The 27,477-nt window shown below is 45.7% G+C and overlaps 1 protein-coding gene across 2 annotated transcripts in view; it reads right to left on the bottom strand.

The window, feature by feature from the left end:
• Positions 1–554: 554 nt before the first annotated feature.
• Positions 555–27,477, bottom strand: part of FUBP3 (far upstream element binding protein 3) — a 38,947-nt gene continuing 12,024 nt past the window's right edge. The window contains exons 3-19 of one of the 2 annotated variants that reach the window (XM_059486462.1): positions 26,304–26,354; positions 25,795–25,828; positions 24,164–24,213; positions 22,591–22,662; positions 21,830–21,887; positions 19,105–19,267; positions 18,151–18,249; positions 16,167–16,271; positions 15,674–15,776; positions 14,952–15,052; positions 13,610–13,751; positions 8,951–9,111; positions 8,192–8,265; positions 7,616–7,692; positions 3,929–4,000; positions 3,114–3,241; positions 555–1,918 (exon numbers count right to left, since the gene is read on the bottom strand). In XM_059486462.1, the coding sequence (XP_059342445.1) occupies positions 1,910–1,918; positions 3,114–3,241; positions 3,929–4,000; positions 7,616–7,692; positions 8,192–8,265; positions 8,951–9,111; positions 13,610–13,751; positions 14,952–15,052; positions 15,674–15,776; positions 16,167–16,271; positions 18,151–18,249; positions 19,105–19,267; positions 21,830–21,887; positions 22,591–22,662; positions 24,164–24,213; positions 25,795–25,828; positions 26,304–26,354 (1,499 nt within the window). In that variant the 3' untranslated portion in view covers positions 555–1,909. The remainder of the gene's footprint in view (positions 1,919–3,113; positions 3,242–3,928; positions 4,001–7,615; positions 7,693–8,191; positions 8,266–8,950; positions 9,112–13,609; positions 13,752–14,951; positions 15,053–15,673; positions 15,777–16,166; positions 16,272–18,150; positions 18,250–19,104; positions 19,268–21,829; positions 21,888–22,590; positions 22,663–24,163; positions 24,214–25,794; positions 25,829–26,303; positions 26,355–27,477) is intronic. The other variant, XM_059486463.1, reaches the window with a different exon arrangement.

Raw genomic sequence — 27,477 nt, 5'->3', positions numbered from 1 at the left:
GATGTTGCCAGACATGGCCTGGGCACAATTAATGCCCTCCATACCTGATAAGGTCGGAGCCACATCCCTCCCATCAGTGCTGCTCCAGCAACCCCCGTGCAGGGACAGATCCTGATGGATTCAGCCACAAAGCTGGGGAAGAGCAACAAGTCCCGAGCCTTAAAAACAGGGGCTGCCAACTCCTAAGCAGTAAAACCTTACAGGGCTGCAGAGGAAACCTCCTGGTGTTAACACAGAGCCTGCCAGGACCCTTCTGACCCAAATGGCAGCAAACACGGAAACTTCCATGAGAATCCTCGGTGTCACCGCACCAGGGGGATGTGACAGTGACAAAGTTTCTCTAGAACAGCACCAGGGCAATGTGACAGTGACAGAATTTCTCCAGAACAGCACCAGAGTGATGTGACAGTGAGAGTTTCTCCAGAACAGCACCAAGGGGATGTGACAGTGAGAGTTTCTCCAAAATCAAAGCTGATCCTGCCCTCAGTGACCACCCAAACTCCCCGGGACACGGCGCCATGAGCGGGGAACAACGGAGTCCAAGAGACGGGAAATACTTGGTCCACAAGACACCTTGTGGAAATTTTATTATATAGAGTGTAAAATGCAACTGTCAGTCAAATAAAAAGAACACTTTTTTTTTTTTTAACACCATGCTCAACATTATCCAATCGTGGTTCTTTATAGTTAGACATTTCAAGCATAAGGAAAAATAAGGAAAGAACCCAAGAACAGTAAATTCAGTACATTTAAAAACGGAATGTCCCGGAGGGCAATTAAAAATGCAAGAAAAAATAGCTTCAATTCAGTTTTTCCTTTAAAAATACACTGTTATCTGTACAAGAAACACTACAGTAAACATCAGAAATCATATTATCCCTTTTATTAAATCAAAATTATTTAGCGCATACTGTGGTTAATACTAGATTCATTTATTTCTCTAGGTAATTTGACAAATATTAGATAAGAAAATATTTAAAAGAAACAAAAAAGCAGAAAACACCTTGGAATTAAAAAATAGTTACTACCTTTTATACGGTTTTAAGTTCCACAGTGTTTGTTAAAGGTACTAATAGCAGATTCATTTTAATATTAAAAATAACAGTATTTATATTTCTGAGAGCATAGAAGAAGTTTTTTTTCTTTCTTTTTTTTTTGTTTTTCTTTTTTGTAACAAGCTTGGAGGTCTTAGATACATAAATGCAACTACCAATGGAAACATGAAAACATGTATTGCTAAAAAAATTAACACGTTCTTATATTACCCCTTTAGACTCTAGAAATTATACAAACCCTACAAAATGCCCCCCCAACTTGCAAACAGTAACTGTTTCAAATACAGAAATCATATCATTAATTACAATACATATCATAGTTCAGTTTTTTAAAAATGCAATAAAATCAAAGACAGCCAAGATACAAGAAATTAGAAGTAAAACATTTAATGAATTTACATATTTAAGAATATTTAAATACTGTTTAAATTTTTTTTTTCTTTTTAAGATTTGTTACATACCACCTAAGACTTCCAAGCCACTCTTTCTGTTCCAACAGAAAAGATCGAAAATTAAAAGGAAAAAAAAAACCACACAAAAAACCCACATGTTGAAATGTCACAGCTCTGGGGTGCGTTTTGGTGCCTGCAAATTCTCTGGCTTCTCTCCAAAAAGAATCCCGGAGGTTTTTTTTAATATAAATTTGGAAACAAAATTACCAGCATGTCCATACGTTTAGTACATTACTAATTGTTCCTGATTCTTAGAAAAGTTCAGTATAGATTATCCTACAGCTAGTGTTTCACAAACAGAAAAGTCTTCATCAAAATGTTGCAAATCTAGAAACCTCTGTTACAAAAAGGTTTTCTTCCACAACGATTCCAAAGAAAAAAAATTGCCACGAGGACCTTGTTCTACTGCTCCTGGAAAGAAAAAGAGAGAGGAGAGAAAAGGAAAAGTTACTGAGCAGCAGGAAAATTATCCAAGCTGCCGAGCACAGGTCTGTCCCCGCTGCAGCTGAGCGGGAAACAGAGCTCAAAGGATGCTCTGAGCTGCCACCAGAGCCCCCTGCCCCAACGCTGTCCCAGAGCTCCGCTGCCCTCACCAAACAAGATCCCTCTCTCTGGCAGGGCAGGCTCGGGGAGGAATGAAGAGAAGCCCTTTCATCATCACCGTGTCCAGCTCAGCCCTGGGCAGCGCCCGCGGCAGCGCCGGCTCCACCTCGCTGGGGAGAGCAGGGAGAGCCGGGGAGAGCAGGGGAGAGCAGGGAGAGCCGGGGAGAGCTGGGGAGAGCAGGGAGAGCCGGGGAGAGCTGGGCAGAGGAGAGAGCAGGGAGAGAAGGGAGAGCAGGGCAGAGCTGGGGACAGAAGAGAGAGAAGGGAGAGCAGGGCAGAGCAGGGGACAGAAGAGAGAGCAGGGAGAGAAGGGAGAGCAGGGCAGAGCAGGGCAGAGCTGGGCAGAGCAGCTGCTGGGGCTGGCATCCACAGCAGCCTCTGCTCCCGGAGCCGCAGCTAAATGTGCAGCAGTGGGGACAAGTGTCAGACCACAGCAAGGTGCCCCTGTGCTTTGCACAAAGTTTTTGCCGCTTTGTTTGCTCCATGAAGCACCGAGTGTGATCAGGATGAGTCTCACACAACTCTCTGGTGCAGAGTAACAGCTGAAGGGAGATTTCACTCAAAAGCAGGTTAATATAAATTATTTTTCAATGGTTTTGGTCTCTTTTTCAACAGGGAGATGGTGAGCACACAGCTCCTGTCGCAGCATGAGAAAAGGCAGTGCCTGCACTCCAGTTCAGTGCTATGCTGCCTCACCAGCCTGGATTCATAATTCCTTTTACTTTAATTCCCCAAAGTCAAACAACTGTCTGGGGTCTATAAGGAAAGGCTCCCAGGAGAAACAAATAACCTCCCAGTCCTCTCCTAAAAACCCCTCACCCAACCGGTACAAGAAAATAAGACTTTGATGTTGAGGCAACGCTTCTGTGATCACTTCCTCAGCCACAAAACATCTCTGCTTCACCCTGTAAGTCTGAAGGATAGTCCCTACACTAAGGCAAAGCCAATATACCCAATTGCCCAAGAGAAGGAGCAGAGGGGTTTGGGGAGTGTGAATACAGACCTGGCTGTGGGCCTGAGCCTGCCCTAGTGTCTGCCCATAGTAGGCAGCCTGCTGTCGGTAATACTCTGCCCAAGCCATCGTGTAGTCCGGCTGGGAACTTGCCTGAGAAGCAGCACTGGCAGCATGACCTGGAGGGGAAGAAGAAAAAAGGAAAAGAGATAAGCAACTCCAGAAGTTCTAGCCCAGGCTTAGGATCTCCTTTTGCCAAGCTTAATGAAGAGCCAGCCCCCTTCCAGCTGTTGCAGACGCCTGACAGAGTGACACCGGCTCCGCTGCGTGGGATGGCAGGATGGGCTCCAAGCTGACTGTGAGGGACAAGCCAAGAGCAGGCAGAAAGCACCCAGAGCGTTCCTGCAGCTGCAGGGACAGCCTGACAGCCTGCACACCCCTCATCCTCAACGGTGCAAAGCCTCCAGCAGCTCCATGTCAAAGCAAGTCCAGAGGTCGGGATCATGCACTCCGGAACACGGCGCAGAGAGCCAGGCCTGTGACTTTCCACGAGCTCTCCTATCCTCTCACAACCCAGCTGCAGCTCCCTGGGTTCTGCCAGCAGCAGCTCCTGCGTGCTCTGTGTTCCCCCAGCCAGGCTGGCTGCAAGCAGGGGCACGAGGGGCTCGCTGGGAGCTGCTCTCCCGAGAGGCGACAGCACAACCGAGAGCTTTCCTACATGCACCATCACCAACAGGGCAGGGCCAGGGGGCATCTGCAAAGGACTGGAAGCTAAAAACGGCAGGGACGGAGATGCAAGTCATCAGATTAGAGTTAACTCCTTGTGACAAGAGCTGATTCATCTCCAGGAAGCCTGTTTCACTCACTCTGTTTTTTGAAATACTCCTCCCATGCTTTGCTGTAATCGGGATGGCTGTTCTGCTGCTGGCTCTGTTGGCCTGTGCAAAGATGACAACAAGGGGCACGTCAGTATGGAACAGGTGACAGTTTCCAGCCAGTGACATCCACCTCTCCACTAGACAGGCCCTGGGTCCACCCCAGCTGCCCAGACTTGATACTTCAGCTTCCACTTTTCTACAGTGTTGGGCATCTTCAGTTCAGGGGAAGCTGAAGAAAAGCTGGAGTTCCTGATCTCACCTCATGTGCTGAAGGGCATGAAGCCAAATGTCACCCTGCTGGGACGTGCTCAAGGCAGAGCACGTAGTAGGAGCTGCCCAGCCTGCAATCAGCCACCCTGGGCTCCCAGTCTGCTTGCACTCAGGAGAGCTGGGACACCTGACACAGCTGAGACCTGTCACCTCCACAGAGCTGCCAAGGGAACGGCCATGTTTTGAGTCACTAATTTATTTCTCAGGGGCTGCATCCTTCACCCCTGGTCTTCTCAGTGGAGCAGAGCTGAGGGACCTGTGAGCAATGTCCTTCCACACACTCTGCACACACACGAGCCTCCACAGCATGACCTGCACAACTCTGGGGCAGCCACTCAGCTGTCGACTCCTCAAGGTGCCATGAGCCCTGCACAAGGTACAGCCACCTCCTCCACTGGCCACAGGGTACAGCCAGCTCCATTGCCCAGGGGACACAGCCCAGGCATCACTGAAGAGCAGCCACAACATCCCAAACAGCTGCAGCTGGCTCATGGTGTCATATCTGGGCTCCTACTCCTCCAAGGGAAGCGGTGCCAGTGTCTCCTCAAAGATTCCAAACCTTGGGCTCCACCCAGCACAGATCCCCCGTCTTTGAAGCACTAAGGAACCTTCAACCCAGCACATCCAAGTGCCACAGCAGGGAGAGAGGAAGGATCCCTGCCCTTCCCACACTTCCCTGGACCCCAGCAGGAGGCACAGAGCCCTCAGTGAGCCACAGGACACACCAGCAGCAAACACAGCACTAGAGCTGCAGAGAGGCACAGCAGGAGTGGGGAGCACGAGCACTGGGGACAAGGAGAGAGCAGGGACAGAGGACACGGGTGCAGCAGAGCTCTCCCCATCCCATCCCAGCTCTGTGCACAGCCCAGCCCGATGCTGGCCCGAGGGGGGCTTTGAAGTGGGGGAAGGGGAAAATAAAACACTGCAAGTGTGAAGTGGGTGGAGGGAACAGGGCAGCAGTGTCCTGTCCAGGGGCATAAAAGCGGGTTAAAAGACTTGACCAACGCTACAAGTCAGGACCTTTGCTGGCAGAGGTCAAGGCTGCCTCAACTGTCCACCTGCTAATGCCAACAAAGGACCTCCTTCAATGCCTTTTCTTCTCGGAGAATTACAGTCCACAGCAGGCTGAAAGGACACGCAGCTAAATGCATTGCACAGCAAAATGTTTCCCCAGCCAGTTAATTTATTTAAGATGGGGGAAGTAATTAAAATCTAAATACATGTGTAGGGGGTGGGGGTCTGCCCCTCCTCCCACAAGCAGGGCACTCGAGGCTGTCCCCAGGACAGCAGTGCTGTGACAGGGCTGACAGAGCTGTGACACACAGGCTGCAGCACTCAGGCCAGGGACCCTGCACAAGGCTGTTTGCACATTAAAAACTGCAAATCAGGTATTTACCTATTTCTACAACAATCCTCCTACACCTTGGTGAGCTGCACCTGGGCACCACTGCAGCAGAGAAGAGTGGTGAAGGTTCTTAAAGCATTTTATGTGTGTCCTCTCTCCTCACCCAGCCTGCCTTCAAACAGGAACAGGGAGCATCCTGAGCACACACGGAACTAGAGAGCCAACATCTTCCATCAGGTTCAACTGCAGAAATAAAACACCTGCCTCCAAAAGGCAGCAGTGTGGGACTAAACCCACATGGGGAAGGACAATGGAAGGACAAGCTCCAGGGGTTTGGGAGCCACCTGAACCTGACAGTGCAAAACTGGAGTATGAGCTGCATTATTGGTCATCAGGGGGCTGTGCTTCCTACAGCAGGCTCCAAAGCCAGGAGGGGTGAGCCTGAGACATTATCTGCTGCAGGAAGGGAGATTCTTCTCTCCCCAGGGACTGGTGGGCAGCATGAGGGGATGTTTCAGGAAGGTGAGGAAGAAATTAAGCTACCAAGGTGAGTTTCTAAAGGCATCTTGCAAGGCAAAGAGCAATGCAGTTTTGTAAGCATTTATTCCAAGGAATAATATCTATGGAAGATAAAACTTAAATATTTTTGTGGAGCTTTCCCTGCTGCACTAACTCCTCCGCTTCCCAAAGCACAGGAAAGTTCAGAGCCCTTGGGGGTGCAAAGCAAAGGAGTAGAGTAACAATTTTTCCTGTAAAACAAATTAGTGAGAAAATACTCTTCTTCAGTACCATACCATTCCACCCCTGTACACAAGAAAAGTCCATCACTACATTTTAATGTGCTGAAACCAGAACAACTGCTGACCTTCTCCAAGACCCTAGAGCTCAAAGGGAAAGTCATCATTTCTGGCTGTAACTGCTAAGAGGGAGGATTCATCCAGAGTTTAACACACACTTCCCATGCAGGGTTCCCATGTGCCACCACAGCACACATTTCAGAAGTGCAGCAAGTTAACAAAGCAGCACTGAGATTTCTAAATTTCACATATTCACAATAATGAGTCATAAACACTCAAAGGTGATCAGTGTTACAGGGAATCACAAGTGCAACTGCAGACATTGTCCCTGCAATGATTCCTCTACCTCAGGCACTGCAAAGGGTGGGAATTTATACCAAAATTCAAAATCTGCTTGATTGTTAAATCAGCCTTAGCAGTGAAAAGGATCTGCCATTAAACCCCTTTAAAATTAACCCTCCACACACCTTTTGGTGCTTAGCTTATGAGACCAGACAATTTAAAAATTTGTATTTCTTAAAATATTGTGACTGCAAAGGTCCTTTGGACATTATCACCATCACATGAGCTTTGAGATTACCAAGCAGACATGAATCTGCTCTGTTCAAGGCAAACCATTCCTCAGCTGTTGGAGACACAGGATGGTGCAGCTACAGCATCACCACCAACATTTAGTACTTGAATTATTCTGAAAAGGCAATTCCCCATTCCAAACTGCTCAATTTTGACTCAAAAGACTTTCAGGAAGAAATGACCAGTACAGAAGCCCTCCCTAACCTTCCTTCCATTTCCTGCATCCCTCTCCCCTGTTGCTCCATCAGTCTGGAATTTGAATAGTGATAAAAGCTTGTAAGGAATAATTAAATAAGAAAATAAGCAAGAAACTATAAGGTCAAGAACAAAGATGGGAAGGCTCAGCACCTTTTAGGGAGAAGGGTGGTTAGAAAGTGCTTGCCTGGAGGATCCTGGGAGAAGAGAGCCAGAGGCAGGAATGTTTTTGTAAAGAGAGGAACAGACAGCAGAGACCAAGTTTCTACCCAAAGAGTAGAAAGAGGCAATAAGCACTTAAGCACACAAAAAGCAAAAGTTTTCCACATCCTTCAGCTCCTTCTGAGCTCAGCCACCACCACGTGTCTCCACACACTTCTGCTCTGCTCAGTAAAACTGCTCTGCTGTTTTCCCACACGTGGTCTCATGGGTGATCCTGCCTTTTGCAGAGACTGCAGAGGGAACACCAACCCTTCTCCAGGCCCTGCTACTTACTTGGGACTTGCTGTCCAGGCTGCTGCCACGTCTGGTAGGTGCTGCCCCAGCCCTGTGTCATGAACGCCTGAGGACCACTGCAGAGGACAAAAAGCCATGCTCAAGTAGACAATAAAATACTTACCAAGGCACAGACATGAAGCTGCCCAGAGAAGAGAAGCTGTATAGTCAGCAGCTGCTGATCAAACAGGCAACATGGCAGCAAAAGGAAAGTTGTGCAGGTGTGAACTGCTATGTCCTGCCTTGGAATCAGTCTGTTCATGAAGCCAAGGTGAAGATACATCACACTGAACAGCACTCCTCGTGCTCTGTGCAGTTCAGGCTTCTTTCCATGCTCACTGCACTAGAGATAAGAATTTTGGAGATGCCAATACCTACCTGTGCATCATTTAACAGGTGAAATCTTTCCTGTAGCCAAGCTTAAAGCATTGAGCTCACTTGCTTTTGCTTCTGAATGCTCAGTCTTTAAAAGGCTCCACTCACACCCCACCCCTTCAGGGCCCTCCACCCTTCTCCCAGCACTTTCTAGCTCCCAGCCATTCCCCCAGCCCGTGGTGAGGAGATGCAGCAGCTTACTTTTGATGAGGTGTAGCAGGTGCTTGGCTGAAGGGACTTTGACCAAATCCTCCAGGTCCACCCATGCTGGTACCCTGCCACAGAATCCACAAATATTTAATGCCAGCTCCAAGTGCAGGGTGGAGGCAGCTACTATGAGTAGTAAGAAAGGAGAGAAGACAGCCTGGGACACGTGGATCCTGAGGTTGGTGTCAAGCCTTCTCCTCTCAATTCAGCACGAAGGCAGCTTTTCAGCTTTGCCATGCCCCAGTTCAGTATTTTCCATACTTTTTTACCAAAGTGTCCTCATTCAGTAGTAATGCAGCATGACTTCATTAAACTTCAATACCACAGCACTGCATTAAGTGTAAGATAAGTCATCCTGAACCTACTGAGAAAGTTGAACGTTTTACTTTCAGGATGATGCTGCCAGGACTGTGTCATTCTCACACAGTGACACTATTGTCTGCCTTTCAAAAAATCTCCTCTGACAGCCTTTTCATACCTTATTATTGCTGTTCTTCCCTCTCATATAGCTGTATACACTACCCAGGATTATGTCAACAGTCAAATCCTTCTGGGACCACAGCAAAAATTAACCAAATGGATGCTGGAGGGCCATCCAGTTCAAGCCAGCTGCTAAGAGGCAAATGGTTCTGAAGCTGAACAATGCAAGCACGTGCATTCTGTGCCATCCTGTGAGTCCAGGCCTACTTGTACCCAAGAGTGACAACAGCAAGTCTGAAAGGGACAGAGCAAGAGAGCAGGGATGGAACTTACACCAACTTTCTCATCTATGAGATGTCTAGCGAGCTCGATTTGCTGGGGGACCCCTCTGATTGTGAATATTCTTACACCAGGGTCTGTGTTTGGGGGTGGGTTTCTCTGCAGCTCCACGTGTGCTCCTGACTGCTGATTTATGCTCTTGATGTTCTCACCACCTGAGGAGAAGAAAGCCAAGACATTAGGAGGGATATTCAGCATTTTTCTCCATAAAATCATATCAAAGTCAGGTCCTGGGAATGGATTACAGCTTCAGGCACTTTTTGTGTGCCTCAGGAGAGGTGGGCTGAGGATGGCAAAAGAAACTGCAGTACCTGAGCTCATGCTGCTCCTTTAATCTACTTCACAAGCACAACCTGAAACCTTGAGCTACTCTAACAGTTTTTGGGGTCATGGATGATGCTGCTTAAAGAACACAAAAGCCCTGCTAAGTGCCCACTGCCAGGGTCCCACCAAGATGCAGCATGACTGGGATACACTTTGACAACACAGATGCAAAACCTACACTGACTGAATTCCATTGCTTTTGCACAGCTGTTCAAATCCTCTAGGAAATGAAATGAAGGTCACCTGCAATCTAAACATGCTGGTTTTTCTTCTTTTTTCCATCACTAAGGCAAAAAGCCACCAGCCACATAACAAAGCCTAAGCTTTCTCCCAAACATGAGCTGTTTGACAGGTTGTTGCCTTAGAGCAGCCTCTGCTTACAGAGTTTGCTATTCACCCTGCAGCCACACATCCCTCCACGATTTCAGGCTGTCTCCTGCTATTTCAGAGTTAGCTGTGCATGCAGTGAACATGTCTGGCTCGTTTGCCATCTGGATGCACAAGAGCACAGGAGTGCTTCCAGCAGGATGCAGCAGGGTCAGTCAAAGTGGATCTGATTTCCTCAAGACCTGCTAGGTCCTGGTCTCTTCATGAAATTTGCTTAACAAAAGCCTCAGCCAATGTTACAATGGTTCAATTCTTCTTTTGGAAGCTCACACAACTTACAGAGCAGCTCCACTCAACTGGAGAAATTAAAGGGTGTGGGGAAGGAAGGGGTTTTACAAGTTTTAAAATCACAAACCAAAAAGTTGCCAGCTCAAAGGATAGACAGCAAGCAGCACAGAGAGCAAAGGAAACTAACCAGGGATTTTTGTTTGGTTTTCATTAAAAAGAGCCTCCAAAAAGAAATGCCTCAATTTTGCTCACATTTCCATCTCTATACATCCAGCACAATTTCAAAACAAACTGTGGATGTTGCAGACACTTGTTCATTTCATTGTAATGGACTCGTGACCTTTTTAACATTTTAAAGCCTTCTTGGGGAAGGGAGGAGGAAAAGTTGCCAAAGGGCAATTAACTCTTTCTAAATGAATTTTTGAAGACGCATTTAACAAAAGATAATCATGTCACATCCCTGGGCAGACAACAGGGATTGTACTGTGCAGCCAAAAGCCAACCCACTTACTTTCAGTCAAGCATGGGAAAGGAGCAAGATGAAGTTTCAAAACCAAGAAGTTTTTTTTTTTGTGTCATGCTTTTGTCTGATGCAGATTTGTTTCAAGCTCTGTTTTTTACATATCGAGGTGAGATCTGAATCAACAGCCATTTCATCTGCTCAGTGAAAACAGAGAACCCTTTCAGGCAACACAATTTGAAGGAGTGGCACAACTTCTTTACTGGGTGACAGAGGCACAACCAGAGGTTGCTACTTGCACTGCAGACTAGTTTCTCCTTCCAAAAGGGGATTAAAAATCGAAGCATTCTCAAACTGGAAGCAAGGAGAATACAGATTTCAAATCATTGCCCCATTTAGCATTCAGCACCAAGCCCGTGGTTGTTGGGCCTGTTTCTACAGCAGCTCCTCTACACTACACAGCACAAGTCAGCTGCCTTTCCAGGTTTGGTGGGAGACTCCAGAAGGACTCGTTGCCCTTGTGCTCTTCCCCCTGCAGCCTGGTACAGGTGGAAGTGCTCCCTCCAGCCAAGCCACCCTCCAGAGGATGGAAACGCCGTGACGCAGCCGCGGTGCCGGAAGGAATCTCCTCCCCACGGCGAGGCGACTGCTGGGCACATGGTGCCTGCCTATAGAGCATTCATCCCCTCCATTCTTCCACCTGATGGGGGGCAGGAGCGAGCCAGGAGCGGCCTCCCTCCCGGCTGGATGTGAAATCCTAAAGCAATTAATCAAACCTGCTCAAAGGCCGGCCTGACAAGAGCCAGGCCGGGCGCGGTTTCTGTCAGGATTGCTGTATTTATCATGGAAATCCAGGGGGGCCCAGGCAGTCAGAGGCTGTTTCCAAGCACCACCAAACACAGACAGACTTTGACATGTGTATGGTGCTCGCCTCCACCCTTCCTCAGGGCCTTTGGGAAAGCAAAGCTGCATCTTCCCACCCTTCAGGGGGAAAAGCCATGCGCAGGAGCTGCAGGCCAACTCCTAAAAGCTCACACTCCCAAGCTGAGATGGTCACAAGAAAAAGGCATCAGGTCTTCAGTCGTGAATGCTGCAGGATTGAGCTGAGAGACTTCCCAGCCTCCCTTTTTTGCCAGGTTCTCGAGTGCTTACCAGGTCAGACCACACACACCACACCTGGGTGCTCAGGGCGCTTGGGTCAGCACTCTTTGCTTGGGTGCTGATGTCAAGACCAAGCTGATTGCCCACAGCCCTCAGCCAGATTTTACAGAGAAAGCCAACAGCCCTTTCCTGTACTCACACCCAACAGCTGGAAACTGCTCAGAAACTGTCAGGGAGTGCAAAGGTTTTGTAATTGGTCACAGTTAAGAAAGCCTCACTAAGATCCCCTCTGCCCTGCACTGCCCCACAGGCAGCAGGGTGTGGAAATAAGAACTGCCTGTCTTGCATCAATGTGTGGAGAGTGCAGCACATCCATGCTGGTCCAGACCCCAAAAGGCAATGCTACAGCCATCACTCACTTGACAAAAGTGAAGGCTGCAGCAGCCTAAGAGCACAGGCACTGTGAGAACACCGATTACAAGGTGGTATTACAATGCTACCAGCACTCAAATCACCATACAACTAGTAATTAGTCACTCCAGAAAGCTTCTGATCTGGCCAAGCAAGAATCCCTATTTTGCTGTTGTGGAAACAAAGGTAAAAAGCCACCCTTCACCCCCCAGTGAGGCTGTGCCAGGCCTTGCACTTGAATGCTGGGACATTCACTGCACTACCTGCATTTATCTTTTCAGCACACAGTGCTCTCTGTAGTCACAAATGCTCCACTTCAGTGCACTGCTGAACAACAAGTGACCTTTTCTGATCCTTTATTAAAGATGACTAATGGATACAGCAATAAAGTTTCATTATAATTTGATTTTTCTGTACATGTAAGTCTCACTCGTGGGCTTAAAATTTACTTTGCTTGATCTTTTGGCCAACTGGACTGGTCAGTGAGGACAAGCATAATCACTGCAATTTCTGCATAATGGGGAAAGCAGGTGGTTTTTCATACTGAAAAAAAAAGTTTTCAGGTTTGTGAACAGGCTTGTGGCAAAAAACATCTGAAAACAAATGCAGCTACAGGGCTGACCTGCCCATGTCCCTGGTCATCCAACAGGGCAGGAGTTCAGGGTGCTGTGGGGACAGCCCGTGGCAGGGAACAGCAGGGATGTGCAGGAGGGAAGAGAGGCCACGTCAAGTCTCACCACAAGCTCCCTCCTGCCAGGAACACTCAAAGCCACTGAAACTTGGCCCAATGCCCTCAAGCCTCTGCCTCCTTTTCTGCTGTAGCTTATCTATTCCTCTTCTATTCTCTGCTGAGGCTGAAAGCCAGCTGTGATTACTTAAACATCAGTTCAGGCATATGTCATTCTTTCTGAAATAAGCAGATAGAAAAATGAAACACTGCCTTAGATAGGTCAGTGCATGAGCTCAGACACATCCCAGCAGTTCAGAGCTACAGAGCTTGTCTGCTCCTGGCTCTACCTTGAGTCCTGCCACTGCCCCACGTGCAGCTCCTGCTCTGTGACAAACAGAGCCTGCTGCTGGTGCTCAGTTTCATAGTCAACACCAGGGGTGTTCTGATTGAGAGGATGGCTCCTCATCCATCCCCTGAGCATGGAGAAATCCACTGACCAAGCAGCCAAGGGGCCTCCATGGCAGTGAACACACTCAGCCAAGTGGCACAAGGTGCACCAGGCTTCTGTGCCAGGTCAGGTGCCAGCAGAGGCAGAGAAATCCTCCTGCTTCACTTCATTCATCACACACTTCAAGGGCTGGAAGCAGCTCCTGCTATTAGCACACCCAGAGACCTTCCATTTCCTCACAGAGCTCTCACAGAAATCCAGCACCATGAAATGACTGCTCTGCTTATCCCTGATAAACTGTCCTTCAAACGAATTCTCTGTAAAAAGACTCCACAAATGAACCTGCCTTTTCTCAGCCAGCTGCTTGTTACAAAACAAGCTTATTTGACAGCTCTGCATTAAGAGCCTCTCTTACAGCTTGTGAACAAGGGCCTGGAGAACACAATTATGAGTGAGAACACCACAAAGACAACAACAACAACAGCTTATTCCTATGCTGCATTCACCGGGCACTAAACACTACAATCACAGAAAACCCCAAAGCTTTGTTGTCAGGCAGCAAGAACATGACCATCCTGAGAGAGAAGGATTGCAAGATGTGGTATTTGGAGCCACCAAACCCACCTTTGCCGATAACAAGGCCACACTTGTCAGCTGGAACAGTGTAGGTGATTTCCTGCATGCCCCCAGGTGCTCCAACACTCCAGTCCCCACGGCCACGACCTCTTCCTCTGGCAACAGCCAAGTTCCCAAAGCCATCTCGTTCCTGAGAAGCCAAAACATGTGCATCAGTGGTTTTATGCTGGCACCAATGCTCATTAAAAACAAAATAAAGCCAGGTCAGTTAAACTCCCTCATAATCAATGGCATTGAACTGAGATATTCCTGGACCTCAGTTTCACAGTCAAGAGTTTGAAGCGTTCTAGAAAGATGCCAAGTAATGTAGGTTGCCTTCCTGATTCAGGAAGGTATTTCTATTTTTAAATGCATGCCTTTACATCTGCTGAAATAAACCTATAAATAAGCATCAACTACTAAAGGACTTTCAGTTTGTGATGGGGGTCTCTTTAGAGCAAACAATGGATCTTGGCACTGACACACACAAAAGTTGCTTTCCAACCCTTTCAAGTGTCACCCTGGTGGAATTACTCAGCAGAAATGCACATTTTCCAAAACTTCCAAAGGAAGCTTTTAAGTTCAAAGGCACTTAAAGGACATACCCATTTTGGGTAAGTGATTTTTCCAAAAGCAAATGCCATGGGCAGTCAGAGGTTATCATGACAGACCACAATATTTAAGTGAATCATTACAGCAAGTTACAAAATCAAGTATTCAAACCAGGTATTGGGGCTAGAAGAGATATCAAGATGGATAAATTATGGACCTTGTTGGACAAATTATGCTCAGGTTTCTGAAATGGCCTAAAGTTTTAATTCCTCATAGTGCAAAGGGAATATACAACCTCCTTCAAGAGTCTGCCCTAGTACTTCACCTTTCTTGCTCTTGTGCAATGCAATGTTGGTGTGTCTTAGAGCACAGTGACACAATACCTGAGCAGTCAGCACCTGCCTGTGCCTCCACCAGACCAAAGGGCTGGAGGCTGAAGATGAGGCTCCACTGAGCACTGGCAGTGCTCTGCTGTCTAAGCAGAGCCCCCAGTCACTGTCTGATGCTGATGGACTCCATTCCATCAGGTCAATGTTTCCAAACTTAACAACTAAACAGAAGATAGATGTGGAGCTATAATGATGCCTCATAGGCCTGGGAATAAAAGACCTTCCCACAGCTCAGTTAGCTCACACTGCATTAAATGAACCTCATCATAAAAAATCAAACCTCAAACCCAGCAGCACCAGGCAGCAGCATGTGTGCCCTACCAGGGAAAACTGAACACTGCTGCTTCTCAGAAGCTGGCCTCCATCCCTCCATGCAGCCCACATTCCCAAAGAGCACTTGCAGGACCCACCTGTGCCGTGAGGATGAGCTCACTGATGATGTGTGCTGCGTGCTGACACCGGTCCGGGAGCCCCATGACCTGCGCGACTCTTTCTGCACTAATCCCATCATCTGTGGAGAGAGGTGGCAAAGACTCAATTAAAAGCAGAAAACATCCACTCACCAACAAAAGCCTCCTTCCAGCACCAACACTGCTGGCAGCATTTTCACACCACAGAACTATCCCAGGAGCTACTGCTTCCCTCCACCTTCAGCCCCTCTTCCCTGGACTGCAAGAAGACAAAACCCAGCCCACACTGCAGAGGGAACAACACTCAAAAGAAAACACTTTCAAATGTCAAAAAGCTATGAAAGAGACTGATATAATTTTAAGAGGAAAAAAGGCAGCTTTGATAGGTGATCAGACAGCCAAGGACCCAGAGAAAGTTACTCAGAATTAATCAACTCCTGATCCCCAAAGGCTTTAATGTCCTGAAGGAGAATTCTTTAACAGGAAATAAAAGATTTTTGTTATTTTATTTATCACTCAAGACATGACTGTTGTGACATCTAATGTTGCTGTACGTAATCTTACTCTCTGAAAACCAGGAAGTGCATGAGGAGGCAGCACATCACGTTTAAATGGGTTTCAGAAAGAGACACAATGCACCTGTAAATGAGGAAAGCCTGGCTGCTGGAACCCAAAAGTGGAACACTGGTCAGAAAGCAACGGCTCTCCATCCTCACACAAACCTGGTTTAAATTGAATCCTAACTCCAGCATCATTCTGAATCTTTTTGATCATTTCTCCATTTCTTCCTATCACAATTCCAACAGCATACCTGGGCACAGAGACCTGATGGGAAAGGCAAAGGAGTATGAAAGTGCAGAGAACTAGACTGAATGACTCTGATTTTACAAGGAGATGCTCTTAACTTTGAGGGTGGGCCATGTTAGGCAGCTCCAGGCTACAGAACCGCATCTCTTGAGAAAAACAAACACGTGGCCACAAATTCCTTCCCCACTAAATGAACTCTGCACTACAAGAATGCAGCTTCAATTATAAAGTGCCATCTGGGAGTCCACGAGAACTCCTCCTCTTTGCAGAGCCAGACTCAATTCTTCTGGCAAAAACAGAACACAACACATTTAAAAAAAAAGCTTACAGGTTACAAGTGCAGTTGGATGACTCCCCCCAGGACCCATCCCACAGGGAGGTTAGCAGAGCACTGAGAAGCAAACGTACCTCTATGCTGCCTCCTCCCATTCTAGCACTGAAATCACTGCGCACGCCTCGGAAGTCTGCCTGATCTTTCTCTCGGATGATCTCCAGTACCATTTCCCTCGCTTGCTACATGGGGAAAGAAGTTACAGTTAGCTTCAAATTCTTCTGCTTGCCCTCCTGGTGTCAGGGCCTCAACATGGGGAATGGTCAGGCTTCAGGCAGGAGGGTCTCCATCTGCTGACAGGAACAGCAGCCTGGTTTAGGATTTCTTTTACCACAGTCTGTTCTTGATGGCATCTTCTATGTCTGACAAAACCTGCCAGGTACACAAGGTGGCAGTTTCTTGGGTGCAATTGCCTCCTCCATTTTTTTAAAAAAGGTCCTTTAACTTTTAAAATATCTTTGGAAGTGGATGCCCTTTCCTAGTGACAGAACTGACACCAATACAATAAGGTAGAAGCTGGCAGAGGTCATGCCCACCAAGAGCTACAGAGCACATACCAAAGAGGCTGCTGGGCACCACTGAGCTTACTGACCCTAAGAAGTTAAACCCAAGTCTGCAGCAATCCAGCAAGACATTTTCTGAGACAAATGGATATTTTTCCTACCTACTGACAGCACTCAAGGCCATTCACAAGCTCAGCTAGTGAAAGTCTACCCTGGAAACTAGCCAACAGTATTCACCAATAAAATAAAAAAAGCCTGCATGTCAAACCCCAGCATTTGTTTCTCTCTACAACCAGTCAAGCTTTTGACAACTTGGTTCTATTTCCAAGCTTGAGGACAGTGGTGAATCTCTCTCCTTTTATTTTTACATATTTCCCAAAGTCCTCAAAGTATTTTTAACAGAAAGAAGCAACTCAAAGACATTTCAGAGATGCCAAGACAGAAATATGGGTGATGGAGACATTTCAGAAGGATTTGAGGAAGTTAAGAAACACTGTTATAGCATCCACAGAATCCCACCAAACCCAAGGATTCATCACACTTCTTAAACACTTCCTGAGTGTGCTCAGCCTTAAGTGCCTCAAAGATCTTCCAGCCTGTGCAGTCTCCATGTTTCCTTGAATGGAAGATGTGACAACAGCAAATCTTGCACAGCAGAAGCCACCTGGGAAGTGGCAGCACTGAGAGTATGATTTAGTTAGAAGTAGCCAGACTGTCTTTAAACTCCTTTTGCACAGTGATACCTCCACAGTAAGAATTTCAGAGGGAAAAAAAAAACCAAAACTCTAAAACTTGCAATAAGAGCTTTGAAAAATACTACACGAACACTATGCCTGAGCAACATCAAGTGTTGCAGTAATTTATGATTAGGGAGATCCTATGAAACAGAACTTCTATTGGAGACAGGAATGCTAAGCTAGATTTAAGTACTTAGCAAGTTATGAAAGGCACTTGCTGAGAAGTGGAACAGGCTGTGGCTGAACTTTAATGCTCTAATTCAGGTGCTCCCATCACACTGCAATCCCCCAGTCTGCAGCTGATGGGGATTTTCTCCAAACCACAGGTACATCCACATCTGCAGAACCCTGGCACAAGGAGACTGAGGCACCAATACTAAGCAAACCCCTTGGTTTCAGGAGTTGTTGTGGGATTGGTTTTTAATTACCTGCGTCGATTGGCTGTCTGAGGTAATTTTGTGAAAGGTTTGCTGTCTCAAACGTGATTCAGTCACTAAGAACCCATTTGCTTGAGTGACACAGAGCTCTCTTTGATTTTTTGTCACATACTGGAAAGCATTTCAAAACTACTTTCTCCAAACCCTCCCCCTCATCTCTACTCCTACCCATGTGGAGTATTTATGGAGTGACAGCTCCTAAGTCATGCTGTAAAACAAACTCTGCTGTTTTAACTTGCTCTACTCAACCTTACAGAACAAACAAAGCCAGGAAAGATTATTACATTTACAGTTGGATTTGACTCCATTAGGTGCTCACAAATACAGTCAGGTTTGAATTTCTCCTCAGTTCTCTTGGGGAACCAGTTTGCTTTTGTTACATACCTGTACTTTAAATGCATCTCCAGTAATACGGAGAGGTTTATCCGCTCCAGTAGGCAAAGGACCATCTTGGATCATAATCATTTTCACACCTGTTCGCTCCTGAAGAAAAAGCACAGAGCAATTTTCTAAGCAGAGTCCCTAAAACAAGGGACTAGATTTTGGTTATTAAACATTATGAAGGTCAAACCAGCACCGCTACAGAATGCACAAATTCAGGAACAGTCCTAGAGTGTAAAGGACTGCCAGAAACCACACTGCTCCTGAGGTTCTCAAATAGCTGAAATCCTTGCAAGAACAACCCTCTCCACCTCAACTGCTGACTTTCCAGCCCTTTCCAAAATGTGTAGCTGTCTGCATGTAACAGTTATTAAGTGACCAGCCTCCAAACTATATGACAGAGGTCTAATAAGGGCACTCAAAACCCCTCCATTTTTGACCCTAGGTGTTTTGCTATAACCTTCTATTCTTTAAAAACTTGTACCAGATGGAGGAATAAAGAACGTCCAGGAACACAGTTTATACATAACACAACACTTAATTAGAAAGGGGTGGGATGAGAAAAAAAGATGACATATGGCAGCTTTACCACAGACCAGCAACAAAAGAGAAGCAGAGCACTCTACAAGAGCGTGGCTGGCATTAAAATACTGCAGAGCAGAGCAGACATGGCCCTTCCTTGGCTACAGGGATCCCCTCCTGAACAGCACACACCAAGTGTTATCTACAGCACAAGGGTTTCTGTCGCAGTTCTGGCAAAACTCCACTACTTGTGTAGCTGGGGCCACACTGATTTTGTAACACGAGATTGGATTTGAGTCCAATCCCCGAAGGCAGAAGAGTAGTCCCTGCTGGAGAAGGTTAGAGCATTCAAGGCTCTCCATTTCAGCCCGTTCCAGTGGATCTAGAGAAGCTGCAGTAGGGAAGAGAGCCCTCAAGGAAATGCATCTTGCGCACCTGCAACTGTTTTATTGTTTCACCTCCTTTGCCGATGACTAGACCCACTTTGGATGCCGGGATCAAAATCTCCTGAATGGTACTGTTGCCATCAACATCGTTGTGAAAACCAGGTCCGTTGCGACAGCGATCTACAATCTGCCCCAGAAGCCGTTTTGCTTGTCTTGGGAAAAGAATCGAGGGAAACAACCATTAGACAACATTGCTCCACGTGACCAAGAGACCAGGAACCATCGGAATGGAGAGGAGAAGTGGAAAGATGGAGGAAACCAGTCAGCACAATATTTGCCCTTTTTTAAAAATAAACTCTTTGATGTCTATTTTCCCCTATCATGATTACTTATAAGCAGTTTGATTTTTGAAGGGGAAGAGAAAAGGAAGAGCAGCAGCATGCTCTGACCTCTTAGGAAGTTAAGGACAATAGTTGAACTACAGCATTTGGGATGCTTGCTTCAAATGAAGATGCTCTAGGTTTTAACTTTTCTAACACATACACAATAATAAAACTCAAGCTCTGGTCTCCTTCTCAGTCAAGACAAAAAGACACACACTGCTCTGATACTAACACAGCCCATGGATTAACCATTCTCTGATCAGTCACAGGCAACTGCTTTGCTCTTCTCTACCTGCTCTTACCAGCAGCACCAGAACACTGTCCTAACACAGCCTCTGCTCCAAGCAGTAGGTGCTGAAGCTACACCACGAAGCAAGGCAGGGATACTGCAGCAGCCACCAGTGAAAGACTGGGTTCTTCTACTCCTGGTGAGAAGAGACACACAAAGAAGCATTTGGGAGATTAAAGATCCCTTCTCTAAATTCTTTAGCATGTCAGAGCTAACTGACAGGGTTTCCCTTCCTCTTGAAGACTCCTATACCAGCACATCCCATTCCTGCCCTTGTCCCACAACCCTTCTGAAAGCAGAAGAAATTCACTGGTTCCCTGACAGCCTAATGCAGCACCTTCCCCTCTCTCCACCTCACACCAAGCCATATCAGGCACCCTAAGGATGACTGAATTCTCTCTGCAGATTTGAAGAACCAGTACAAACTCATCCCTTCAAGCAGACATTCCCCCAGGGCATCTCAGGGGGTGGTGCTCTGAGGCTGCACTCAGAGCAGAGCACTGCTTGCCCCTGACTTTCTCACAACAAAAGGGAAAAGGTAGAATTTCTGGAAGCCTGCTTCAAATGTTCTGGAAAAGTCCTGGGACATTTTACTTATCTGCCTTTGTATTTTGTGCAAAGTTTTTTTAGTGACAATATAGAGACCACAGCAGTTAATACACAACATATTTCAGATCAGAAGGGGTCACTTGGAAATTAACCCTATAAGTTTGTCACTGGATATAACTAATGAAAACATTCCTCACAAAACCCTTCTCAAAGAAGTCTGACACTTAGAATGGCTTTCTTACATAATTTTCTTTTTCTACAAGTAGCCTGAAAAAAACAGTTCAAACAACCAATTTGTCAAGAATTTTACCACAAAATTAAATTAAATTTCAATTAATTCCATGTCCATGTTCTGTTTCACAAATTTAACAGTCTCACTTAAGATTTACTCGTATTTTATTTAAAGACAGCATTGGACATGACTACCTTTAACTGCTTATTTCAGAACCACAAAGTTTTAACTACACTTCTCCCCCATTTTCCCACAACTGCATCTCATAAAGCATCCCAGCTTTTTACTCTTTTGCTCCTGTTCTTAAATATCCTTTGCTAAAGGGGGAAAACCACCTCAATATCAGCAAGAATACACTGCCTGCCCTATGAGTTTGCCAATTATATTTGTTGGGGCTCACTGCTTGCAGTATTATGGTAGAATAAGGAGATTTAAGTACCCTTAGATCTTTTTAGGAATGGAAGGATGATGAGTGTCTTCTCTTTAGAGAGACAATCTTTGCACCAATGTATTTTCAAACGCAACTCAAAGATTTCCAGATGGATTTTAAAAAACCCACCTACCCAAAGGCTGGGGAGAGAAAGAGCAGCTCCATATGTTAAGTGTGTTCCTGTAAGCCTGAGGATCCTGGATCCAGTTCCAGCAGGAGGTCCTCAACTGGTTTGTGAGAGTCTCAAACTCAGCTCCTGGGAAGGGGGAGGGAGGAAACACTGTCCCTAAAGTTTCTATAGGTCTAAAGATAGAAATCCCTGCTGGCTGGCCACGTGTCTCTACCATGCAAGGAGCAGAGAATCAAGACTTGGGTTCAGTCCTTTGCTTCTTGTTGGCAGCAATGCAGAGACAAGCACCCAGTGGGCCTCATGCTGCTCTGCAACAACACCAACAGCTCCAGGGTATCCTGGAGTGGCACCCACAGGCTTTGGAGGCCTCATGCAGCCCTTGTTCAGCTGGAAGGATGCTCATCTCAATAGGAGTGGGGAAGCGAAGGGGAGAAGAGAAGTGCCCTTCAAGAGCTTAGCTCAGTATCCTGGAAAGCTGCAGTTACTAAACTGCATCCTAGGTGCCCTAAGAGCAACCTCACCCTGAGGAGGGGAATTCCAAGGAAATTTCTGCAGAGGAGTCAAACTGCAAGTGGAAAAAAAGCCTTTGAGGTGCACAGTTTAAAGCATCAGACCAAGAGGTTCTATGCTCCAGAGACCCTCAAGTTTCTCTAGGCCAACATTTGCTGGTGTGGCTAATAACCAAGTAGCACCACTGACAGAGCACAGCATTAGGGAGAAGAGAAAGAAGGAAAAGGGAGAGAAATGAAGTCAGAACTCACTCAATGCTCTCTGGTGTCCCAGTGAGTACACAGGGCCTCTCAGGCATCCCACCACTGTCTGCAAAGGAAACAAGGAGAAAAACTTGTGATACATGGAATTAAAAATGTGGCAGCTATTTCAGTGACCATGAAGCACCAATGGAAGCACCACCCACCTGCACACATAGCATGCTAAAGAATTCAAAGACATCCAGGATCAACATATTTTAAATTATTTACTGGATGTCTGCATTCTTTTAAACCCTTCCTCACAAATTAAAGGGAAGGGTAAAAACTCAGATAACATTGATCAGCAGGGAACAGCACAGTCTTCCCCAAAGCAAATTGGCACCAAATGATCCATTTGGATGAATGTCTCATTTTTATGATGCAAAGCAAGCTGTATGGAAAGCTGCTGCCAACCCTGCTGAAATGTCCTCTGCCAGGAGCTGGAGCTGACCACACCAGTCAGAGGCAAACCACAGAGCTGAGCAAAGTGAGAAAACCCAGCAGCTTCAGGTCTGAGAACAACATGGATTGTTCATTTGCTCTCCAACCATCTGCTGGTTAAAGGCAGCTCCCTCACTGTTCCATTCCCCAAACCACCTGGCCAACCTGTTCTCTACCCTGCTTGGGAGGTGGGTCCCACAACAGCTCTCCCATGGCTGTGTATCCATGTTAATGGTGATAACACACCCTGAGCATGGAAAGTGCCTGATCTAATGGACACAACACCCTCTGACATCAAAACCTGCTCACCCACCACACAAAGAGGGCCTTACCTGGAGCAATTTGAATTTTGCAGCCAGACTCTATCTGGATCCGTGAGATCTGTTCTCCTCCCCTGCCGATTACTGCAATGAGTGCAACAAGCATCAGAACAAACTGCTTTTCCTGGAAACTGCAGAGCACCTTCCCCTTTTACTCTGCTGCAGCTTTTTATAAAGGAACAGTTTGACTCCAGGATTGCAGAAGAGCATCCACAGCATGACCAAATTTATCATAGCAGAAAAACATTAAAATACTGCTGAAGGTTATTCTATTTGCTTGGAAAAACAAAACAAAAAAGCCTTTCTTGCACAGGAATGGAAAGAAATAAGCATGAAAGAAATAAGGCACTAGTCTGGATGATGCTAGGAGAGTAATTTAAGTACATTTTGTTCAGTCTGAACCAATAAGCCAGTTATTTGAAGTACTAAAGAAGGTAAAGACTTGTTTCTTTATAATTCCTATTTTACTGCCATTTTTGAACGGACATGCTATTTGGCTGTCTGCACTCAGCCAGAACCACATCCTGAAATGCTCTATCAACCTCCAGGGAACACAAATATCCCTCTCCCTTAACTCTCAGAGTTAAATTGCTGTTTCACAACAAGACACCCAGAGCACAGGCTGTGCCAACCACCATTCCTACCCTTCCCAGACTGCAGAAACAGCAAAGCTTTGAGTCAACCAGGCATTCCTGGCTCAGGATGCTCCCAAAGAAGCATCTCAGCTGTGGGGCTGCATCCCCCCCTGAATCAGTGTGAGAAACAGAGATGATGCCTGCAAGCTCCCCTCTCCCAGGGCTCCATGTGTAGCACCAGGAGTGGCAAATGAAGAGGTTTGGCAGAAGAGGAGGGAGCTTTTCCTCTGCAGGAATTTGAGTTCCAGTCTTACAGAGTCGGGACAAAACTTGGCGCGCTATGGGGTAATTAGCAGGGCCTGTTATTTTCCTCTTTACTCTCCATATATCAAATTGGAAGGGATACACAGAGAGGCAGCAGTGGAAGAGTCTATGCAATCACTGCAGTAACACATCAGCAGGAGGTGCCATTGAAAGGCAGAGTAATGATCATTAAGAGGAAGAGAGAAATTAGGATCAAGCTTGAAAGAGAACAGCATCAGGAATGCAAATCTAGGAAAAACTCTGGTCTGGTTGTTTCCCTGCAGCAAATGTGTGAGGAATTTAAAATTCTGTTTAACTTGCCTTTGGCCAACTAATATTTTAACATTTAAATGTTGTTTTTCTTCCTCAACTCTCACAGTTTTGCATACTCAAAGTAAAATGTTGCAATGAAGGGAAATAAAGTCACTTTTGACTTGTTTATGTACTGTGCTAATGGGAATTTAAAAGAGAAAATCACTAAAATGCCCAGGAACTTGTACCAAACGTTCTTGTTCTTATTACTGGGACACCAAGCTTTTCCATGAAGTTTGCATCTGGATTTTAAACACAGATCCTCTGTTCCCCATGAAGACAGCATTAAACAACACTTATCCAAGGCTAATAAACACAAAAACTTGTGTCAGAATCAACAGCATTCCTGCACAGGAAACACATCAAGAAGCATCAAAAGCATCCAAGGTACTTACTAAATCCAACCATTTTATCAGGCACTTTGAACTCTTCTGTTATTACAGCCCTAAAAAAAAAAAAAAAGAAAAGAAAAGGGAAGAAAACCCCAAAGTCATTACAAAGAACAATTTGGAGCAAACTACAGTCCTGCCATGAAGCCTGGGCTCAGCACAGGGGCTCTGCACACACAAGTAAAAGCACATCACTGTCAAAATTATTTGTTTTGGAAGGGATCTCTTGATGGTCACACAATTCCTCCTATGCTGGATGCGTTTCCAGTCTGTCTCTGGTACCTTGAATGGAGCTGAGGGAAGAAGCTCCTTCTGTCATTCTTGCTCCAGACAGATTTAACAAAAAAACCACAAAGTTTGCTCATCACTGAGCCTGGACCTTCCAAGCAGCAGGGTCTGCCCAGAGCTTCTGGACATTCTCTTCCCAGGAGACACCAACCACAGCCAGTCCTGACATAAATCCCCCTTCTGATATTCACAGGTCTGGTGGTTTGGGACTCCTTTTCACTTGCTTGTCCTTATCATTCTTTTCCTTGGAATTAATAAAGATTGTCTTCAATTATCCTCTGAATTCTTATTATCTCTAGACTTCCATACCTATTGCTCTTTGGACATTTTCAAAACAAATTACTCAAAGCAGTTTCCTAAGAAATGACCATAGTGAAGTAGAAAGAAATTAACTTGGATTGGTTTTTTTTTGTTTAGCTTTTTCTGTCTTAGAGAAAACACAACACCATGAATGTGGAATTTGCAAATATGCATTATATATACAACTGGCTCAGCAATCCCAAAAGCAACAAAATACCTGCAGAGTAAGTTCAATGCAGGTTTTGTAGGGAGGTGTATTAAAATATTCCCATTTTTTTTGCTTTAGATCAGTCAGGAAAGGTGTAAAATACACATTAGACTCGATTAGCTAAGTTGCAGATAAGTAATCAAACTGCCTATCCCCTTTCTGGGATGCTCTGGTAGGACATTACCTTTAACTTAGCCATTAAAAATTTAAGGTTCTACAGCCTTCATGCACATTGTTTGTCCCTTCTGCTGAGGTCCCAAACAGCTGGTTAGGATGGAAATGCACTACCATTCACCTTCAGGCTAATCCAGCTTTAGAAATGTTCCTCCCTTCAAAACAACATAGAAAATTCTCAAGAGCGGGATTTGAGAAAAACTGAGAATTTTACATTTTTATTAGATGCTGAGACATGCTGGATGACAACTCCTACTTGCTTCAGTCTTCCCAAACCATCTTTGACAAAGGAGTCACCCCAGGTCATTTTACATCAACAAAACTAAATAATGACAACAACAACAGTTATATGTGTCTGTTTGATAGTTCCACCTTTCACCAAAATGCCAGATCTTTTCTCACTTTTTCTGTCTTGCCCCTGCCAGGGCAGGGGAAGGGAAAGGAGAGAGAATTTCTTTTTTTCAGTCCTGCAGATTTGCAGAGACCAAATCCAAGTTTCACATCAACTCCTCTTTTTTCCTCAGAACAAACAAGCCAGGCTGTAGAAAACCCAAGCTGACAGTTTTTCCACATTCTCAACCTCTGACTTTCTAACACTACTACAGATGGTGGATCAATAAACAATTAGAATTGATCAATAAATAATAAAACATAACCCACTGCTTACCTTTGATGTACCAGGGCCCCTAACTGGTTACCTACTGTGGCAGAGAGAGAAAAAAGGGGGAAAAAATCAAAGCATTAGCACGGATAAACTAACTTCATCCCTATAGAAAAAGAGTTCTTACCGTTTCATCAAAAAAGAAAGAAAAGCAAAACAGTAATTTAGGTTCAGTGGCTGAAATGAATGCGTTATGTGCTACAAAACAGGAGGGGATTTCTTGATCAACACACAGCACAGCCCAGTGCCCAGCTGAACACAGGATAGGGAATTGATCCGTGTCTCCCCATGCTGAGAGTCATGGGAGAAAATCCTGCCTGCCCAAATCCAAATCCCTGCAACTAACCTCCCCCCTTCCCAAATTAAACCCAAAGTAGTAAAAAAAGGGAAAAGGGGGCGAGGGAGGAGGAGGGAGAGAAATCTGAAGGAGACCAGTGTGCATTAATAAACGCGAATAAAAGCCAAGCAGCCTCAGAGATTCCCTCAGTCCAAGCATTGACAGGGCTGGCACATACTTCTCTCAGTGTCTCTGATCTGTGCTCCATGGAGCCCACTTACACGGAGACCTGTTAAAGGAATAGGGCTGTTAAGTAACCTCGTGGCACCCAAACACTGTTTCAACCCAACAAAACACATGTTCCTCAACACATTCCAGGCATTTCTGCCATGCTAGCTGGTGGTCCAGCCCTGATTAGCAATTATCTCCCTACTGACAACTCTGAGACAGACTTCTCCCCCCAGCCTCCACAGATTAGATCTTTCTTCCAAATGTTAATGGGGAAAATATCATTAGACCAACTCATGCAAAGTAGGAACACGAGCCCTGCTGGGCTTCCTACTGGACTTTGCCTGCAGCAAACCAGCTAAAACCCAGACCATTTGGTGCTAACAACCAGTTGAAAGATTATATTGCATGCCTGGAGGGCACAGAACAAAACAAATGAAACTGGCCAACATGTGAGCTGTGAGAATAAAGATGCTGTTTCAAACTACCTTGCAGCAAGCTGCACATTCTTTGACCTGAAATAAATTGGCAATCAGCTGGCAGGGATAGAAAGTGGATGCATCCCACAGTGTCTAAATCTGGTAGAAAAATGCATCAACTTTGTGGCCAAACACTTTACTCAAAGAAAATAGACAAAGAGAGTCAATAGTGTATTTCTGCTGCGTGTCAATACCTCCGTGATAGTTCAGGACCAAAATATTGACAATGTTTCTATTTTATTACTCTCTCCAGCTCAGCGCTAAGACAACTGCTGTGTTAATTGACTCATTTAGTTTGTCTTTGCATATTCTCACCCTAAATATGAAAAGCTCTAATTTGATAATTGTGAATATTGCAGTTGAAAAGGGTGGGTGATGTAATGGGGAATATTTGCTCTGGCTGATAAGCTTCTACCACAGAGCTGAGCAAATACAACCAAACTCAGAATATTTCAACTCCATGCAGTAGGTCTGGTGGTACTGGTGTAGAGTGGGGCTGCCACAGCCAAGGCCACTCATTATCAAGATGCCAGGAAGAGTGGTTTTAACCCTGCAAAGGCTGTATTTAAATCTCCACTTCTCATTTCAATTCACCAGAACTGCTCTCTTAGCAATCTGTTCTGCTGCAGCCACAGCCCACAAATTATGAGACAGACACACATCCTATAATCAACTCCCCAAGTTCATGCAAGGAAGGGAAGAGCC

The sequence above is a fragment of the Ammospiza nelsoni genome, chromosome 20, assembly GCF_027579445.1.
Source record: "Ammospiza nelsoni isolate bAmmNel1 chromosome 20, bAmmNel1.pri, whole genome shotgun sequence".
NCBI lineage: Eukaryota > Metazoa > Chordata > Aves > Passeriformes > Passerellidae > Ammospiza > Ammospiza nelsoni.
The sequence above is the reverse complement of the archived record's forward strand: the minus strand, read 5'-3'. Positions and strand labels throughout refer to the sequence as shown.